Raw genomic sequence first — 21,547 nt, 5'->3', positions numbered from 1 at the left:
ATATCTGAAATATGAAGTTTTATATATATAACAAGGATGTACACTGTCCTTGGACTTGTTTACCAATAAATCAGGCTTATTTGTGTTCTTTACTGGGCAACCACAGAGCAAGGTAAAGAAATAAGACATATTAAAGGGATGAGCAGCAAACCAACCCAACCCAGCCCAGCCCAGCCCCATTTATCATGTTTAGTCTGACATTTGTGTGTTGTGGGGATAGAAACGAGTAAGGAAGTTACTGTGTTGACAGCAATGGAGAAATAGAACATGCTGCCTATTTTAACAATGAATCTTCTTTGCCTTTCCTCCTGTCAGATCATTGAATAAATCATCAAAGTCTATAATGCAGCTGGCAAACCATGAATTCGAGATCTAGGAATGAAAGGCAGGAGGAGAGAAAAGTGTGGAAATACAGAGAGCAGAAGCCCCCCCCCCTCAGTAGAGAAGGAATGGAAAATAACCATGTTCAATGCCCTTTAAAATCCTTCATTTACTATCATCCCGTGGCTGCCTTAGGATGCTATCCTACTTACTTGTATGACTGGGATTTGCTTCTGGCAGGTGGGAAAAAAGAAAAGGGAAGATAAACATAAACATGCCTGAATCATTCAGTCTATGAATTGGACTTGCTGTGGTGTTTCCCCATTCTCAAGAGTGGGACTTTTCATGAAGAACTGGAGATACACAAGTACGTTTATGGCTAGAGATGGGCACAGACCGCCAGTTTGCCAATTTGTGATGGTCTGTTTTTTTAAGATGCACAGGTTTTCCACGGTGCCCTGGCTTCCTTCTCCTGCCTTCTCTGGCAGGTGTCCATTCAGAGGCAGCATCCTGGCATCCCTAACAGATCTCCTCCTCTGGATGGGTGCCCACCAGAGGAGACAGGTGTGGTAAGCCAGGGCTCCTGCAGAAAGAAACCTGTCCATCCAAAGAAATAACCATTACAAACTGTCCAACAGGCAGTTTGTGCCCATCTCTAGTCATGGCCTTAGACAACTTGGTAGGAGTGTCTCTCAAAGAACACAGATTGGGTTGGGCACTGATTTATATGCCCTTATTTGGTTATGAACCTGCTCAGGGAGGCAACGCACAGCCCAAATATTCATGTATGTTTTTCTCTATGTCCATGTAACTATTAGGCTTGTGCATTGCTTCACCATCTGAGGCTGGAGGCCATTTTGGAAAATCATAATGTATCTGATTCTGCTTGCATCTCAGACCAAAATAAATTTGTCAAGTCTCCCTTTGATATATATTGGAAAACCAAAATGAACAAAAAAGTTTTGTTTGTTTTTCTACTGATGCAAATCTCCTTGCACTTATCACCTGCGATATCTAACATTATGTCTAGCTCTGCTGGTGATTTCTTGTAGCCTATGAAACCAGACTCCATTTCTGTTATTGTTCTAGTATAACATTTCCATGTCTTCATATAATTCACTGTATTTCTTTCCTTCACCTAATAATTTCCTGCTATTATAAGCTATTATAAGCTTGAGCCAGACATCCTGGAGAGTGAAGTCAAGTGGGCCTTAGAAAGCCTGGCTAACAACAAGGCCAGTGGAGGTGATGGCATTCCAGTTGAACTATTTAAAATCTTGAAAGATGATGCTGTTAAGGTGCTACATTCAATATGCCAGCAAGTTTGGAAAACCCAACAGTGGCCAGAGGATTGGAAAAGATCAGTCTACATCCCAATCACAAAGAAAGGCAGTGCCAAAGAATGCTCCAACTACTGCACAATTGCACTCATTTCACAAGCTAGCAAGGTCATGCGCAAAATCCTCCAAGGTAGGCTTCAGCAGTATGTGGACCGAGAACTCCCAGAAGTACAAGCTGGATTCCGAAGAGGCAGAGGAACTAGAGACCAAATTGCTAACTTGTGCTGGATTATGGAAAAAGCCAGAGAGTTCCAGAAAAATATCTACTTCTGCTTCATTGACTATGCAAAAGCCTTTGACTGTGTGGACCACAACAAACTATGGCAAGTTCTTAAAGAAATGGGAGTGCCTGACCACCTTATCTATCTACTGAGAAACCTATATGTGGGACAGGAAGCAACAGTTAGAACTGGATATGGAACGACTGATTGGTTCGAAATCGGGAAAGGAGTATGACAAGGCTGTATATTGTCCCCCAGCTTATTCAACTTATATCCAGAATACATCATGCGGAAGGCTGGACTGGAGGAATCCCAAGCCGGAATTAAGATTGCCGGAAGAAATATCAACAACCTCCGATATGCAGATGACACCACTCTGATGGCAGAAAGTGAGGAGGAATTAAAGAACCTTGTAATGAGGGTGAAAGAGGAGAGTGCAAAAAACGGTCTGAAACTCAACATCAAAAAAACTAAGATCATGGCCACTGGTCCCATCACCTCCTGGGAAATAGAAGGGGAAGATATGGAGGCAGTGACAGATTTTATTTTCCTGGGGTCCATGATCACTGCAGATGGAGACAGCAGCCACGAAATTAAAACACGCCTGCTTCTTGGGAGGAACGCGATGACAAATCTTGACAGCATCTTAAAAAGCAGAGACATCACCTTGCCAACAAAAGTCCGAATAGTCAAAGCTATGGTTTTTCCTGTCGTGATGTATGGAAGTGAGAGCTGGACCATAAAGAAAGCAGACCGCCGAAGAATTGATGCATTTGAATTGTGGTGCTGGAGGAGACTCTTGAGAATCCCCAGGACTGCAAGGAGAACAAACCTATCAATTTTAAAGGAAATCAACCCTGAGTGCTCACTGGAAGGACAGATCCTGAAGCTGAGGCTCCAGTACTTTGGCCATCTCATGAGAAGAGAAGACTCCCTGGAAAAGACCCTGATGTTGGGAAAGTGTGATGGCAAGAGGAGAAGGGGACGACCGAGGATGAGATGGCTGGACAGTGTCTGCAAAGCAACCAACATGAATCTGACACAACTCCGGGAGGCAGTAGAAGATAGGAGGGCCTGGCGTGCTCTGGTCCATGGGGTCACGAAGAGTCGGACACGACTAAACGACTAAACGAACGAACGATAAGCTTTCATTGGCTGAATTAACTTTTTCAGATTCATGGAGTTTAGAGTCAGCAGAAAGACACTTAAGAGTAATTCTAGTTTGATTCTATTATCTAATAAATGACTATTATATTAGGTGCCATTTCCTCCAAATGGAAACTTCACTTCTGTTGTAGGCTTCTGCTCACTGTTATGCAAGATCAGATGCCCCAGTTTGATTGAGACAAAGTCACAACCTTTCAAAACAAAACAAAAAACTTAGTATGCCATGAGAAGTGTATGAGATGTACTTTGGGCATATGAGGCTTTATGGTTTCTAAACTGGAGTTAATGGTAGTATTCAGGTTTTTAAATAACCTTTTGCAACAGCATGTATTTTTGGGCGGACATTAGCACAGAATCTTGTATCCGTTGCTTTGGGAATCTTCAACTTTCAGATTCCGGTTGTATTTGGAGTTTGGACCATTTTAATAGTAGAAATTACAAGGCCATGTTCTGGTTTCCTGTCCCTCTGAGAAGAAGCATGCTTTCTGCTGAGATGTGATCAATATGTTTTGTTCTTTCTTGACACACAGAGAAGCTTAAACTGTAAGTAGGTAATTATCTACCCTATAATTTTAAAAAAGCTTCTCTAAAACACCAGGGTTTCCAAGGGATGTGATAAATACCTCATGTGGCAAAAGAACAATAGAGCTCCATCTGCCTGACTGTGGTTTCTTCATGCTGTATACTCCAAACTTCAGATCACTTGAGCGAGCTATCATTCATCTCAGCCTTGGGTACCAATGAACCCTGAAACAACAATGCTGGAAAGGATGGATTGAGCTCCAGAAGGAAATCTTTGATGGAAAATGGTAGCATTTGTCATCTGGATATTGGCACTGGTGTCTCCAGTGGAGTGCACTTTTCTTGCTGGAAAATGTGCTATTGGCAGGCCTCTTCCTATTCGTCACAAACATTACCAGGCAGGAGACCTCATCATTGCTGCCATTACTTCTCAGATTTACGTGTTCCCTCATCTTACTACCTTTACAATTTGTCCTCCTGAAGAAATTGTTGATGATGTCATGTAAGGCAAGGGCGCTTTGTTTGTTTTTATCCACATCATACATCTGTCCCAATAATAGAATCACATCATGTATTAAGTATAGAAGGAACAACCGAGAATCTGGTGGCACTTCAAAGGCTGACAAGTTTTGGATGATATTAAGTGTAGCTGGTCTACTACCTTTCAAAGCTTCTGTAAATAAAACTTTAAATCTTCAAGGTGTGACAAGTTTCTTGGTTGTTTTTGCTGCAAGACACTAATATGACTGCCCTCCACTAAAAACTGCACATATGCAAACTAGCAACTTCCCAATTAGCCCTCATTTTCAAAAGAAATGCAAAGCGTAGCATTGTTTGTCAGTATTTGTTTCCATATTTCCTAGTGCTTTTTGCATGTGATACATTCATTAAACTGTTATGTACTGATTTGAAATACAGTAAATCTCATTCTGAAGCAGATCCATGGTTGATCCTGCATTCAACTTTCATTGCAGGATAGTGTTCCAGAATTACCAGCACCTTCTGGCTTGGGAATTTGCTGTGAAGGAGATCAATGGAAATCTAGCTATTTTACCCAATGCTACCCTGGGCTTCCATATTTTTAATAATCAATTCAGTGCAACCCAGACCTATCACACCTCCATAGACCTTCTTTGCACACCAAGCCAATTCATTCCTAACTATGTGTGTGATGTTCAGAACAATCTGGTAGCTGTCACTGGAGGACCTAACTCTGACATCGGTGTACATATGGGACACGTTCTCTATGTATACAAGGTTCCACAGGTAAGTTGGGTGCACGGAGACTTGAACAAGCAATTCTCATTTCTACAGTTGTCTTTGTATAGTTTGATGCAGATAGATTGTATAGTGATGACTGAAGAAACGGCAATAGCCTTACATAAAGCTTCTTGGTTAAAAAAAAACCACATTATTTTGATTTGTTTGGACATATGGAACAAAATAATTAATAGGCCCAGAGCATCATTCAACCACTGCCCAGGGATGGGTGGTTTTAGCATCCCATCACACCCTTGACTTTCTATTCTCTGCTTCAAAAGACTCAAGCATCAAGTTCCAGCCCCTACTCCACAGTTTTCTAATTTTCTCCGAGTTTGGGACTTCAGTGAAAAAAAGAGAGAAAGAAGTGATTTAAATAGTTAACATTAAAACACTAAGATTTTTTTTCTTATTATAAGCTAGCTCTTTTTAAGTGGTTGCAATATGGAGAAAAGGACAGAGACTTATTCGTAGATGGGCAAGAACTGCCAGTTTGGTGATTTGTAATGGTTCGTTCTTTGGACGCACAGGTGTTCCCCGAGCACCTCGAGTTTCCTCCTCCATCTCCTTCAGTGGGTCCTCACTCAGAGGCAGCGTCCTGGGCTTCCCTCTTCCCTTTCCACCAGAGTAGGCAGGGCAGGGAAGCCACAGTGCCTGCAAAACATTTGCTAAAAATGAAACATTACAGACCTCATAACTAGCAGTTCATGACCATCTCAAGATTAAAGCCCTTGCATTGTGCCAAATGCCTCAGTTTGGTTCAGAGACCAGCCCCCTCCAGTTCACTTTGAAAAGCCAAAACAACTATAAGTTTCTATTAGTGTTACTAACGGGCATAAAATTTGGACACATTATGAGCCCTAAAGAGGGAAGGAAGCCTGACAAATGTCAGGCGGGCTGTTTCAAGATCTTGAATACTAGGCACTTATCAATGTTGCTTTCTTCAAAAATCAGTAAATTCCTAAAATGCATATTGCTCAGGTGAGTGCTCAGTCTTACCTATTTGTTTGTATGTGTATTAATTTAATTTAATTTAATTTATATATCAATCCACTATAATGGGTGGTGAACAGAGAAGAAAAACATAAAACTACAAGTAGTGAAGCCAGTTTTTTACTGTTTGCTACCCATCCTGGCGGCTTCTCAGAAGAGGAAAGGAGAGGGAGAAGGTGACAGTGGCTTTTTCCTTGTTGCTGGTACTTGTGGGTCTCACCTGTGATTTTAGTTTTGGTCCTTTGAGACAAGGCATTTTTCATGCATCTGGCCAAAGGTGCATGAAATACTCTATGTCTTTCATATGATGGGTATGTTCCATTGTTTAGACAGTTATCCTTCTTTCGTTCTGTACATGCACATCAAGAGAGCAAAAATGTATCTGTAGCAGAGTTTGGTGCTGCTTACAAGCATCATGATCAGAGAGTGGTGGTGAAATTCTTGCCACACATGAAGGGTGGCCCATGACCCTTGGAGGATGATTTGGAGGAGAGGAATCCACATCCCACTAGAGCCATCCTGATTCAGATTGTCAGTCAGCAATCCCCAGCACCCCATCTTGCCCTCTCAATCACACATCATCTTACCTTCACATAATACCTCCCTAAAGTTTGATTTTGCCCACTCCATTTACATATCTGATATCACTGGATTAGTTTGAATCATTTAGAAGCATTTCACTACAACCCAGTACTGAATCTCACCATTCCACCAAATATGATGAAATTTTGCCTAAGGTAGCACAAGTCAGCTTAGAATTGGGCTGAAACCAATACACAATCTTAAGGGCAGCCCTTTGAGACAAACACACTATAAGGAAAAGGGAGAACAAAGTGAGTAAATTTGTCAGCTTTGGTTCTATTTAGTTCCTTCTTTTCCTGAACATGGATTTCATTCAGCCTAATGCCACATTAATGTATTTTTGTTTATGTCCTCATGAAAACCTGGATCCTTCTTATATGTTCTCATCCTAATATGGGATTTTCAAATGCATGTATGTTTGAAAAGTGCTTCATCTATGGTCACATTTTTGGTACATTATTATGAATAAATCTGTGCTCTTTTCCATTTGGTATGCATATTTATGCATCTTAGCCTGAGATGTTCTTCCCCCTCTCTCTCCTCCCCTCCTTCCCATTCCTCTTTTTCATGTTCATTTACTGTCTTTTCCCTTTTTTTAAGATCATGTATGGCTCTGCTTCAGAGTTGAACTATAGATCTCAAGGTATTTTCTCCTACCAAATGTTTCCAGATGTATCCCTTCAATACATAGGGATTCTCCAGTTACTACTGCATTTTAATTGGACATGGATTGGTATAATTTATGGGAACAGTGACCATGGACAAAGGTTCATTCGTAATGTGCTTCCTGGGTATTTTAAGAAGGGGATCTGTTTTGACATCATAAAAAGTTTTCCCAAACAAAGTTTCTCCCTTGCTGATATACAGAATGAATTGATTGACATACACAGGGTTGTTTTCAGAAGCACTGCCAAGGTAATGGTTGTGCACGGTGAAGCTGAGACTCTGATTTTACTAAGATCGTGGTTCCAGATTTCAGACTTTGAAGGCATGCAATCCAAGGCAAAAAGTAAAGTTTGGATTATGACAGCGCAGATGGACTTCGTATCACTTCCCCTACAAAGAAATTGGGACATACAAACCCTCCATGGTTCTATATTGTTTGCAAGTCACTCAAAAAACTTGCTCAGATTCCAGAACTTTCTTCAGAGGAAAAGGGCTACCTCAGAAAAAGAAGACAGCTTTACCAAGAATTTCTGGGAACAAGCATTTACTTGCTCATTCTCTAAGTCTGTGAGAGACCGTAAGTTTGATAAAATCTGCACTGGAGAGGAAAGACTAGAAACTCTACCTTCATCTGTTTTTGAAATGAGCATGACTGCCCAGAGCTACAGCATGTACAATGCTATCTATGCTGTGGCACATGCTTTACATGCCATGTACACATCCAACTCTAAACACAGAGCAATGGTAGATGTGAGGAGGTGGGTGTTTTTTCATAAACAGCCATGGCAGGTAAGTGCATGAGTCATCTCATAAAATGTCATCTAGGCTCACAGGTTCAACTTTTATGTGTTTCCAGTTCCAGCTATGTACTAGCCATTTTTAAAGCAGCGTTTGATTTTCAAATTTCAATTTGTCCTCCTGCTGTCACATGGTTTGTTATATGAAGTTTTTAAGCAGAAGCCTAACAGATAAAAAGGAAATATCTGCATTATTTTTTTGTATACTTTAATTTAGTTGACATCTCAGTTACTTACTGTTTCATCTTTTTAGCTTCATCACTTTCTGAAGCATGTCTCATTTAACAACAGTGCTGGGGAAAATATTTTTTTCAATCAAAATGGGATACTAGGATCTGGATTTGATATTATCAACTGGGTGACATTCCAAAACCAGTCCCTTCACAGAGTAAAAGTTGGAAAAATAGACCCAGACGAACAGCTCACTATATATGAGGATACTCTTGTATGGCCCATTATGCTGAATCAGGTAGGCTCCATGACAATTTCAGAGAATTTGAAGCATACCTCAACCCAAGCAAATTTCAATGCACATTTTTGATGGTCAAAATGCTCTTGCTTAAGGGCATCAGTGTAATACAACAAGTGTAACATTTGGAGGTCACATGCCTCAAGGCAATAGAATCACAATAGACATCATCTGTTATACACTGCGCTACACAAGCTCAGTATGCAACAGGCAAAGTCTGCAGTGATTTCTTAACTTCAAGCAATTGGCCTTCAAAGGTTACACCCTTTGCATCACACTGACATACTTATTCAAGAGGATTTGGCAATTTCCTCCAATATTCAAAAGCTGCATTGACTGGGGAGACAATGAAATGACTGAATGTGCTTTCTTTTGATAGACAGATCTTCTCGCTATAACTTAATTTCCATTGCATTTTCACCATTTTAACAGTATTAAAATTTTATATTGTTTTGACAATTATAATTAAAAGAATGCTCAGTCAAGATTTATAGATCACTGTGTAATTTTCTCATCTACAAAATTTCTTTTGAAAGATGTGCACATTTGCAAAACAGTGTATGAAAGGACACTTCATAAAATGGAAGAATAATCGGTAGTTAAGTGAGCTTCAAATCAGAAATTCTTAATGATCTTGAAATTCACAAATCAGCATTACACCAATTGTAGCAAACAGTTCTTGAATGAGTTCAGCTGGACTAAACTATATATATAGTTTTTGTATACTTTAATTTAGTTGACATCTCAGCTAATAAATATATTAGCACACCATGACACCCATGACTTCCCATTCTTTGCTTCAAAAGAATCAAACAAACTATATATAGTTTATATAAAAGGGGGAATGATAGATAGATAGATAGATAGATAGATAGATAGATAGATAGATAGATAGATAGATAGATAGATAGATAGATAGATAGATAGATAGATAGATAGATAGATAGATAGATAGATAGATAGATAGATAGATAGATAGATAGATGGATGGATGGATGGATGGATGGATGGATGGATGGATGGATGGATGGATGGATATCTGTCTGTCTGTCTGTCTGTCTGTCTGTCTGTCTGTCTGTCTGTCTATCTATCTATCTATCTATCTATCTATCTATCTATCTATCTATCTATCTATCTATCTATCTAACTATCTATCTATCTATCTCTCACATTTTAAAGCCATCCCAAAAGTCAGAGAAAAACAACCTTCCCTAACCCTGTTTCGAAGATTTAAACTTTTCCCTTTTCATCTTTTCCCCCCTCAGTCACAACCTGTTTCTTTATGTAATGACAACTGCTGCCCAGGTTATAGAAAGGCGACCAAACAAGGTGAGCCATTTTGCTGCTACAATTGTCTTCCGTGTCCAGAAGGAAAAATATCAAACAAAACAGGTAAGAGATACCATTTATGGAAGGGATCAAAAGTCAGATATCTTTCCATGCAGCACATGGAAAGTTTTTGAGATACCATTCTTCGTTGCTTTAAATAGACTGTTCATAAATCCATCTTTTGATTGCTCATAGAAAGTTATACTCTGGTACATAATGCTTATACTGCTCATACAACATCTTATTTTACATCAGAACTGGAATGTAATCCAGACAAAGAGGTGCTACTGGTTTGATCTGCTGTATTCATACTAGGGATGACTGTGTTCCTATGCATTACTTCCACCTTGCTTTTGCTTCCAAAACAAACTAACTACCAGCGGGATAGATCAGTAAGTTAGGTATCTGGCTGCAGAAGCAAAGGAAGTTTGATTCTCTACTGTGCTTCTCAGGAGGTGAATAATCCTGTGTGGCCTTGGGCAAGCTGCACAGTTACAGAGCACCTCAAGAAGAAAGAAATGGTAAACCACTTCCATGTATTCTAGACATAGAACACAATGGGAAAGGTTGCTGTAAATCAGAATCAATTTATGGCATCTAGATAAAGCAAAATAACCCTCTCTAACAGGTCAAATGTGTAAACCATTCAGAAACATTTTTGTTGTTGTTTAGTCATTTAACGTGGTGCAAAGTGCTGGTGTTATGTGATCTCTCTTTCTATCAGCTGCCAGATCATAGGGGCAACAATTATTCAGCCAATGATATAAGCCCTACCTTTATGATAGTTTAATGTCTTCTTGTCTCTTGGGGTCTTGACTAGAGATGAGCATGAACCAGGAAAACAGCAGTCCATGATGGTTCATGGTTCATGGCCATTGATGAACCATGAACCATGAACCACGAACTGTCATGAACTTTCTGACAAAATGAACTGCTTCAGTTTGTGCAATTTGGGAATTCCAGGATAGTAGAACACCCCCACTCCTCTGCAAGTTAGAGATACGGCTTAGGGCCTCGATACTTGGCGGAACGCCTACTTTCACCAATTTCTACCCGTGTCACGCGCGCGAGTCAGGAGGTGAGGCTGAGGAGCCTAAAGCCGAGGGAGGCCCGGAAAGAAAAGACAAGAAATCGGGCCTTCTCGACGGTGGCTCCTCGCCTCTGGAACAACCTTCCCCCTGACATTCGCGCGGCTCCCTCACTGGGTATTTTTAAAAAACAATTAAAAACATTGATGTTTCGGCAGGCCCTCCCCTCAGCTAATTCCTGATTTTCCCTTTCTCCTCTCCTAGTGTTTGCCCCATCTTGTTTAATGTTTTTCCCTTTATTTAAAATTGTTTTAGTTATATTGTTATATGTCTGTTGTAAGCCACCTAGAGTGGTCCTTTGGGACTAGATAGGCGGGATATAAATAAAATAAAATAAAATAAAATAAAATAAAATAAAATAAAATAAAATAAAATAAAATAATAATAATAATAATAATAATAATAATAATAATAATAATAATAATAATAATAATAATAATAATAATAATAATAATAATAATAATAATAATAATAATAATAATAATAATAATATTTCCCCAAAGCACCCCAAAATGAATCATGAAATAGTCCGATTAATGGAAAGGTTCCCCCCCTTCATGGTTCATTTTGTGCCCATATCTAATTTTGACTCCTTGTTAGCTCTTTTATCCTGATTCCTGAAATCTCTTTAATATGTCTTCTTGAAAATAAAATTGAATAGGAAGATGGAAAACAAATCCTATGATTTTGATGTAGCAGCCCTGATTCGAGGCACTACACTATTCCTATTGTAGTGAAATTGGCACCTGTATGTTCTTCTTAAGATATGTATGATCTTTTAGTGAACTTAAACTATATCTGCAACTTTAACATTTTCTTTTTCAGACATGGACACTTGTATTCAGTGTCCAGAAGATCATTATTCTAACAACCAGAGGGATGCATGCATTCCCAAAAGGATAAGCTTTTTGTCTTACAAAGAACCTTTGGGGATCAGTTTAGCCATCACGGCTCTTCATTTTTCTTTCATCACAGCTCTGGTGCTTGGTGTCTTCATTAAGCATCAAGACACTCCCATAGTCAAAGCCAATAATCGGGACCTGACTTATGCACTTCTCACCTCCCTGATACTCTGCTTCCTTTGTGCACTGCTATTCATTGGCCAACCTGAGAAACTGATGTGCCTCTTTCGACAAGCTGCTTTTGGTGTCATCTTTTCAGTTGCTGTTTCCTGTGTGCTAGCCAAAACCATCCTTGTGCTTTTAGCATTCATGTCTACAAAGCCAGGATCCAAGATGAAGAAATGGGTTGGAAAACGACTGGCTAACACCATTGTTCTTGCCTGCTTCCTTGTTCAAGCCACAATTTGTACTGTGTGGCTTACAACATCACCTCCCTTCCCTGATTTTGTTATGAACATAATGGCAGAAGAAATTGTCCTGGAATGTAATGAAGGCTCCTTGATCATGTTTTACTGTGTACTTGCTTTCATGGGTTTCTTAGCTATTGTCAGTTTCACCGTGGCATTCCTAGCCAGGAAGTTGCCTGATACTTTTAATGAAGCCAAATTTATTACCTTCAGCATGTTAGTGTTTTGCTGTGTTTGGTTATCTTTTGTTCCTTCTTATTTGAGCACAAAAGGAAAATATACTGTGGCTGTGGAGATCTTCTCAATCTTAGCCTCCAGTGCTGTCTTGCTGGTTTGCATTTTTTCCCCAAAGTGCTACATCATTTTGCTAAAGCCTGAACTCAACAGCAAGGGACAGTTAATAAAAAGAATTAATAAAAATATCTAATACTCTGTCTTCCTACCTAGGTTATTTTAGTCATTAAATTTGGGGCCAGTTAGTTGCAATAACAAACATTTGTTCATAGGTTTCAGTGAGAAGTTGGACTTTAACTATACAAATAGATAATTTATGCTTTGGTATTTATTGCCTCATTAGATTGTGCATCTAGTATATATAGTGCAAGAACCTTACAACATAAATGATACACCTGCTGATAGACACAGAAATCAAGAGAGTCAACCCTGAAACAACAGACCCTGCTATATGCACTAGTTAGCAATACTGTGGCATCAAATCATATCAGTTAACACAATCTTCACTGTGACATGTCAATAATTCAGACTCCTGAGACTCTCTAAGTCGGCTTCTTTGACATTTGCCACCAACGAACATCAGAAGAAAATTGAATGTATGCCCCAAGTTTGTAAGGGCTCAGTAAAGTACAAGGTTTTTCAATCTTAGCCTCCAGTGCTGTATTGCTAATTTGCATTTTTTTTCACCAAATGCTACGTCATTTTGCTAAAGCCTGAACTCAACAACAAAGGGCAGTTAGTAAAAAGAAAAACATATAAACACCTAATAATCCACAATTGTATCTAACTACAGTTGAAGAAAACAAATTGAGGAGAAATAGTGTCAAAGTGTCTTAAGTATCATTTTAGCCTAATAAAACGTAACATCAACTAACAGGTGTTGATATGTGTTGTTAAGATGTTTCCATTTTATAAGGATGCCATGAATTAATGACCTGCAAAAGGTTATAACCATTAGAAAGTTTCTTCTATGATTAAGCCAATGTGTCTGTTATTAGGTCTTCTTCATTTCTTTCTGCTTTCAACTTTTTCTAGCATTACTGTCTTTTCTAGTCAAAAGTCAAATTCTTTTCTTCCTAGCTCATGATAACATGCAAAGTGTGAAAGCCTCTGTTTAGCCATTTTAGTTTCTAGTGAGTCTTCGGGATTAGTTTGATCTAGAATCTACTTGCCTTCTTGGTGACTAGTCTATCTATCTATTTACCTACCTATCTCCAACTTATAGCAACCCTAACAGGGCTTTCAAGTGAGATATTTAAGGAGTGGTTTTACCCATAGACTCCTTCCATGAGTTTCCATGGCCAGGTGGGGATTTGAACCCTATTCTCCAGAGTCTAGTCCAACACTCTATCAACTACGCCATACTGTGTACCAAGAGAGGGAGGGAGGGAGGGAGGGAGGGAGGGAGAGGGAGAGAGAGAAAAAAAGTCATGTTCAGGTATTAAAAATGAAATTGCATCAAAGAATGTTTATCACACTCACACGTTAGATTTACTACCAATATCCCTTTTTCCCTAATGAGGAAGGACCTTTTGTTTCCTACATGTTCATCATAAAAGTTGAAATTCCCTTAGGAAATTTCTAAAGGAAGCTTCTATATGCATTCAGTTGAAAGTGTATATGTTGAGAGCTCTCTTCCAAGGAAACAAGGGCATTTCTGAAAATGTAAGAGCCTGATAGATAGATGTTATAATCTTTAGCCAAATACTTTTGTTTCTGGCCTTCCCAAAAATGCAGTTGAATATATATAGGTTCCATCTTTGTTGTGTTTTTCAGAATCCCATTGGAATTCATATACTGTTAAACTTCTATGTTGGGATGCAAAACTATATTCTTTTCCCTCCATTCCTCCTTTCTTCTTTTGATCTATGTCCTCTAAAGCAGTGGTCTCCAACCTTGGGCCTCTAGATGTTCTTGGACTACAACTCCCAGAAGCCTTCACCACCATCTCTGCTGGCCAGGACGTCTGGGAGTTGAAGTCCAAGAACATCTGGAGGCCCCCCAAGGTTGGGGACCACTGCTCTAAAGTACTCGTTACTACGTGCATGATTTGCGGGCTGAGCAAGGGAGCAAGGTCTAAGGGGAAAACATGTTAGTATGCTGTAAGAAAAAAGCAGACTTGAGATACCTTAAATCCAATCAAGATTTATTGGCAAAAACCTTCATAATTTGCAGTTCGTAAAAGCTCCTGATGAATGAAACTGGCTAGTTTTAAGATGCCTTAATTGCTTCGAATTAAAACATGTTGGTGCCTGGTAAGACAACACTCCTAGAGGATGGAGTATTAATAATAATATTTTCATGCCAAGAAATCAATTGTGACTTATTCTATACAGTCCCTTTTTTTTCTAAATAGAGGGCACTCAATGGTGGTCTATCATTCCTTTCTTCTGAGGGGCTTCCTGGAACTGTACAGCTTGTCCATGGCCACACAGGCTGGCTCTACTTGCAGGAGACACAGTGGGGAATCAAAATTCCAACTTATGGCTCTACAGTCAGATACCTAACTCATGGAGCTATCTAGCCAGCTAGAAACTGGGATAGCAACACATTATTTAGAAGCAAGTACACAGTGACTGTTACTAAACATAATTCTAAAAATAGAATGGAATCAGGACAATCATCTAATCCCCCTTTCACAAAGCCCATATGTGGTCACATCACCCAATCATGGAACACACTTCTTCAATATTTTTCTTCTTTTATCCAAGCTCCATGTTTATCCACCTGTACATTTCCTGCCCCTATTCCTCCTCAATGTATCTTTGACTTCCTTATTTCTCAGGCAATATATGAGAGGATTGAGGGCCGGGGTGACTACAGCATAGAAAATGGACACTGTTTTATTGAGGTTAAAGGGATGGATTTTTCTAGGCCGGGCATACATGAAGACCGTTGATGAGAAGAAGATGGTAACCACAGTGAGGTGTGAAGCACAGGTTGAGAAAGCTTTTTTCTTTCCTTGGGCTGTAGGGATGCGAAAAATAAAAGTGATGATGAATAGGTAGGATAATATTGTGACTATGAGTGGGCCAAGGAGGATGACCAAAGCCAGAATGAAATCTGCCATCTCAGCCATTGACATGTCGGTGCAGGAAAGATTGAGTACAGGAGAGATATCACAGAAAAAATGATTAATGACCCCTGGGCCACAAAAGCTCAGCCTGGAGATGAAAGTGACCTTGACAAAGGAGACAGAAAAGCCACACAACCAGGACAGCACAGCCAACTGGAAACATAATTTGTGGGTCATGATAGCAGGATAGCGAAGTGGATTATATATAGCTACATATCGATCATATGCCATAACAGCAAGGAGGACACTCTCAGTACACATAAGTGAGATGAAGAAATAGAGCTGGGCCATGCAACTGTGGAAAGTGATGGTCTTGCTTTGTGACCAAAAATCCACCAGCAGTTTCGGAAGTGTGACACTGATATACCAGATTTCCAAAAAAGATAAATTTCCCAGGAAGAAATACATGGGCTTGTGAAGGTTCTGGTTACATTTTACTATGGATATAATGATGAGATTCTCCAGGACTGTCAACACATAGGTTAGGAAGAAGGTCACAAACAGAAACAACTGAATCTCTAGTCCGGCAGGAAATCCCAGCAGGATGAATTCAGAGATGATGGTTTGATTTTCCATCTCTGGATAAGATCTTATCTGTAGTCATCAATAATGGAATCCTATACCCAAAGAACAAAGTGGTGAGTCATTAAATTCAATCATTGTGCTTAATAAAAGAAGAATATAAATCAATCATATTTGCCCAGTATTAATAATGTTTAAGTCTCCGTCAATTAAGAAAGAGAAACTCAAATGAAAAAAAAAATACCACAAAGAAATACATACTAGATGGATAAAGACTTATTCAATAAATATGGAATTGTGGATCCTGAGTATAGCTATAGAAAGCAATAGCACTGAAGTCAGCTAAGTCCAACTCAGTCTAGTCAGAACATATTTTATACTCTAAAATAAAAAAAAGTTAAATTTCAGATAAGAAAGAGACAGAAGTCAATATCATGCTCACTATGCTTATGGAACTACAGCTACAAGATCTGCTAAAGACATCTGCTAGAATGTGAGTTGTGTGCAAGACAGGCAAATCATCAGTTCACCACAGCAACTTCCAGGAATGGAGGTCTATGTGCACATTAAGATTGAATTGCATAGTGGGGAGTACTCATAAACCAAGAAAACAACACCAAACTGAAGAGGAAAAACAGTCATCCACAAATAAAGTATTTGTGCCATACATCAAAGCGGTCACGGACCACATCAGGAAACATTTGAAAAAACAGAACCTACAAACAGTATTCAAGCCCACCACAAAAATACAACAAATGTTACAGTTAGCAAAGGACAAAAGGGACCCCCTTACCACTGCAGGAGTATACCGGATACCTTGCAATTGTGGCCAGGTATATATTGGTACCACAAAATGCAGCATCCACACCAGAATCAAAGAACATGAGAGACACTGCAGACTGAAACAACTGGAAAAATCGGCAGTAGCCGAATATGCCCTAAAACAAGCTGGACATGAAATCCTAATTCAAAAGACAGAAGTACTGGACAACACCAGCAATCATTATGTTATACTACACAGGGAAGCCATTGAAATCCACAAATACCAGCAGAATTTCAACAAAAAAAGAAGAAAGTCTAAAACTCAACAAAGCCTGGCTCCCAGCACTGAAAAATACAGCCTGCAAAAGGTCAAAAAACTCTACCCAGCCACAAGGACTGTTGATCACTGCACACAAAATACCAGCTAATGACACCCATCAAGCACAGTGACACATCATCTCTTCCCCTTATCACAACAATACACCCACAACAAAAAACATACTGATCACCATAATCACCCAATCTCCTGAAAAGAACAAAAGCTGATCCTACAGCTATAAATACTCACAATCCAACAAACTGCACTAGAGCACAGACAGAGTTCTAACACCTGTCCTCTGAAGATGCCGGCCACAGAGACTGGCGAAACGTCAGGAAGAAAAACCTTAAGAACACGGCCAAACAGCCCAAAAAACCCACAACAACCATTGGATCCCAGCCGTGAAAGCCTTCGTGAATACTTCATATACAGTTCATATACTTTTTAAGACTCCTTCTTATGCAATTTAGATGAGCAAAGATATATATTATTAAATTATCTAGGCAACATTGCAAAATCTTAGGGAAACTTACCTGTTCCTCATCTCTTGGACTAATATGAACACAGGAACTTAGAAGCCCCTTGGATTTCACAGTTCTCCAACTGTTCCAGCACAGTTTCAGCAATCATGTGCTCACTTTCTTGGTAATAATTTCCATTCAACTCAATTTTGAGTACAGCGGCGTAGAATTAAACTGTAAATGTTTCAAACCATACAAGGAAGGAAATTAATACCATTGAAATATATAATTTGAGTTTTAATGCAGAAATTAAATAGAATAGAACGATTGCTAAAAACATGCAAAGTGCATCATCATCATCATCATCATCATCATCATCATCATCATCATAACCTTTATTGGCATAAACATGCAAAGTGAACTCAGCTAAGGAGAGAAGCATTTGTGTTTTTAAAGGTTCCTTTTCCTCTAGCAATGATTTTTGAGACCTTAAGGCTCCCTCCCTCTTTGTTCTACAAGACATAAATAAACACAAATAATTTGGAACTGTCCTCTGATCCTTAAAGTGGGATAAATATATTAAAAAGAAAGGAGATAGCAATTGCTTTAGCTTTCTTTCCATCGTATGCACAGAAATTATTACTTTTAGTTCCCATTGGGTTTTTTATCATTCTTATCAGTAGCAGAAGGAGTAGCAACAATGACAATATTGTTTAAATATTTATTTATTGAAAACAATATTGAAAATAATATTTTTCTCATACACAAGAATAAGACAGACAATGGTTTACACCCCCTCGCTGTGTATTTTTAAGAGCAAACTCAAGACCTAGCTCTTTAGGCAGGCCTTCCCTCCTGTCATTACTTAATTTATTTCTTGCCATCTTGAATTATATTAATGCCGTTGTTTTATTTTATTCTGTTATAATTTGGATTGCTGTTTGTCACCCGAAGTAGACTTCGGTCTAGATGGGCAGGGTACAAATTAAATATAAATAAATAAATAGATATTTCAACCTTCCTTTATCCTTAAAAAGGAGCCAAAGTGACTTAAAACAATTAAAAGACATTATTTAAGATTAGTAACAGTGAATATACAATACAAAAAGGGTCAATGAATACAGTATAATACAATACAATAATCTCTTACGTATAAAGTGTGATCATACAATCTAGTTAGAGTACTGAAGAAACAGATATTTGTGCATTCAGCTGTCAATGAATTCTGAAGTTCTGATTATTTATCAACTCAGAATTGCTTTAATTGTCTCAAGAATCACAGATGAAGCAACAGTTTTTCCACTTAGATTTTCTGATATTCAAGTCGCTGTCATGAAGTTCTTGTAATACATCTTACCATATGCAGTACCTTCATACTGCCTATGGCATAATGAAAATAATTTGCTTCTCATAGTCTTCCAAGATGATGCAGTGGTTCATACTTTAATTTTTATCAACATCTCTTGGCCTTTTGGAACTGACTCATGATTGGACGACTGCGCATTTAAGTGGCAGATGATCTTCCCAACCCCAGATGATTGTGGAGTCAAAGGAGTGAATTAAAGGAAACAAGCAATATCTTAAGCAAGCTAATTATTTAGTTTTCCTCAGAAGAGTTCCCTGGTTGTTAATTTATCTAATGTACAATTTTATCAAGGGCAGATATTCCCTGAACAAACAGTTTGGAAAAAATCATTGTCTATTTAGAAAGCATATCCACAATCCTTATGTACTGGGAGTGATTAGAACAGAACAATTGTAAATACAGTCATGAATTGCTCCTAAACTGAAAAGTTACGGTTTCCATCCTCAGAGCAAGGGATTGTAGGTAGGTTGGCCATGGTTGACTCCCCATCAGATTTCCTTGGCAACTCTGACAATGATGTCGAGGAAGTATTCTTCCAAATAGCAAGTGGATATTTCTTGCATCTGAAAAATGTGCTCGGCCAGCTCCCACCTAAGATGTCCCTGCAACCAGAAAATGATAGGGCTATCTGGAAGAAATGAAGGGAAGTGTCAGGCATTATGATCTCTGAGTCTTACCATTGCTTCAGAGAATGTGTGATCAGAAATGCTTTCTGGACCATTGATAGAGATTTTCCCATCTAGGGGTGTAAACCATTGTCTTATTCTTGAGTGTGAGAACAATATATTGCAGATTTTTTTTTCCTGTCGCCTACAGGGCATGGACTAATTTCTGTGGTCTGAATAAATGTTTTGCAGTTGCAAGAACTTGTATGAAAACCACATAGGTAACAGAAGCTAAACAAAAATATGAATGCTGCTTTGATTGTTAAGAATTATAAAGGTAAAGGTAAAGGTTCCCCTTGACAATTTTTGTCCAGTCGTGTTCGACTCTAGGGGGCGGTGCTCATCCCCGTTTCCAAGCCATAGAGCCAGTGTTTGTCCGAAGACAATCTTCCGTGGTCACATGGCCAGCGCGACATAGACACGGAACGCTGTTACCTTCCCACCGAAGTGGTCCCTATTTATCTACTTGCATTTGCATGCTTTCGAACCGCTAGGTTGGCGGGAGCTGGGACAAGCGACGGGAGCTCACTCCGTCGCGTGGATTTGATCTTACGACTGCTTGGTCTTCTGACCCTGCAGCACAGGCTTCTGCGGTTTAGCCTGCAGCGCCACCACGTCCCTTGGTGCCACCACGTCCCTTGGGCGCCACCACGTCCCTTGGAACGTGAATTATAAGCACTACATAAATTCCATGCATTTCTTAAACAATTTAGTCATTCTGCATATTCTTGAGATGTATGCTTTGTTTCTTAACAGAAAGAGACATAAAGACATCTTGTGTAAATTGTCGAGACCTCAGTAAGAGAGGGAAATTTATTATTTGTCTCAAAGGCAAAGGAATTCTGTAGAATTTGGAAACTCGTAATTGGACTGAATTGTGTCAAGATAGCCTAAACTGCACTGGGTCCCCGTCTGGTTGCACGCCAGATTCAAAGTGCTAATTTTAATTTACATGGTCTTAAATGGTTTGGGACCTTAGTACTTGTAGGAGCATCTCTCCCTAAGTTGTTCTATTCAACCACTTAATCATCTCAGGTTTAATTGTTGTGAGTGGCTACCCTGAAGAAATCCCAGAAAATGACCCCTAGGAACTGGACCTTCTCAATGGTAATCACAACATTGTGGAATTTCTGTCCTTCTGGAAGCAAGGTAAAGTGCTGCCATTCAAAGAGGTGTTCAGAAAAATCTTCCCCATATGACAGATTTCCTGACCAATCTTGTGCTATGTTATTTGATTTCGCTGTTGCCATCTGGGATATGTGCTTTATGTTGCATTATGCTTATATCTGGTTATGTTACTGTTACTGTTGTGGGTATGTATTTCGCTCACAACAGCCCAGAGCAGTGGCTTGCCACTAGATCGATCGATCGATCGATCGATCGATCGATCGATCGATCGATAGATAGATAGATACATACATACATACATACATACATACAATGGTGCCCCGCAAGACAACGTTAATTCATTCCATTGAAATCACTGTTTTGTGAAAACATCGTCTTGCGAAAAGTGTTTCCCCATTGGAATGCATTGAAAGCCATTTAACGCGTTCTAATGGGAAAAAAAGGTCATTGTCCAGCGAAAATCGCCCATAGGGAAGCCATTTTGCGAAGCGCTGATCAACTGTAAAATCGCTGTCTTGCGAAAAACAGAAGCACTCATCAGCTGTAAAAATCATTGTCTTGTGGAAAACGATCTGTGAAGCATGGACCAAATCATCGTCCAGCAAAATCCCTAATAGGATAAAACGGTTTGCGAATTGCTATAGCGATCACAAAACATCATTGTCCTGTGGATTACCCATTTTGCGGGATAATCGTCTAGCGGGGCCCCACTGTAGATAGAAAAGAACAAGAAATTTGACAAGTTTTTTTTTTGCATTCCTCCTTCTGACGTAACAGTGTGTGATTCTTCACACGTAGAATTCCACTACCTGGGATCATTTTCTATTGGTCCTTAATTACTATTTATCTCTTGCCTGATGAAACCACAATTAGGTGCTCAAGGGAACTGTTTTCAATTGTTCTTAGCTCAGTGGTTTATGTATCTGTCTTCAGAGCCAGATGTTGGGAAT

The 21,547-nt window shown here is 39.2% G+C and overlaps 2 protein-coding genes across 2 annotated transcripts; one reads left to right on the top strand and one right to left on the bottom strand.

Annotated features, from left to right (window-relative positions):
- The first annotated feature begins 3,855 nt into the window (after positions 1–3,855).
- Positions 3,856–12,898, top strand: LOC140708246 (vomeronasal type-2 receptor 26-like). The gene is made up of 6 exons (XM_073003615.2): positions 3,856–4,073; positions 4,546–4,837; positions 7,007–7,861; positions 8,123–8,338; positions 9,604–9,730; positions 11,581–12,898. Exons 1-6 carry the CDS (start codon positions 3,856–3,858, stop codon positions 12,489–12,491), a joined length of 2,619 nt encoding a protein of 872 aa, XP_072859716.2. The 3' UTR covers positions 12,492–12,898.
- A 1,861-nt stretch (positions 12,899–14,759) lies between these two features.
- LOC110091056 (olfactory receptor 6B1-like) lies at positions 14,760–20,083 on the bottom strand. Its single transcript, XM_078378056.1, has one exon. It carries the CDS (start codon positions 15,948–15,950, stop codon positions 15,018–15,020), a length of 933 nt encoding a protein of 310 aa, XP_078234182.1. The 5' UTR covers positions 15,951–20,083; the 3' UTR covers positions 14,760–15,017.
- Between the last annotated feature and the right edge of the window lie 1,464 nt (positions 20,084–21,547).

This window comes from Pogona vitticeps, chromosome 6 (assembly GCF_051106095.1).
Source record: "Pogona vitticeps strain Pit_001003342236 chromosome 6, PviZW2.1, whole genome shotgun sequence".
Taxonomy (NCBI): Eukaryota; Metazoa; Chordata; class Lepidosauria; order Squamata; family Agamidae; genus Pogona; species Pogona vitticeps.
Note: the sequence above shows the minus strand (reverse complement) of the source record. Positions and strands in the feature narration are given on the sequence as shown.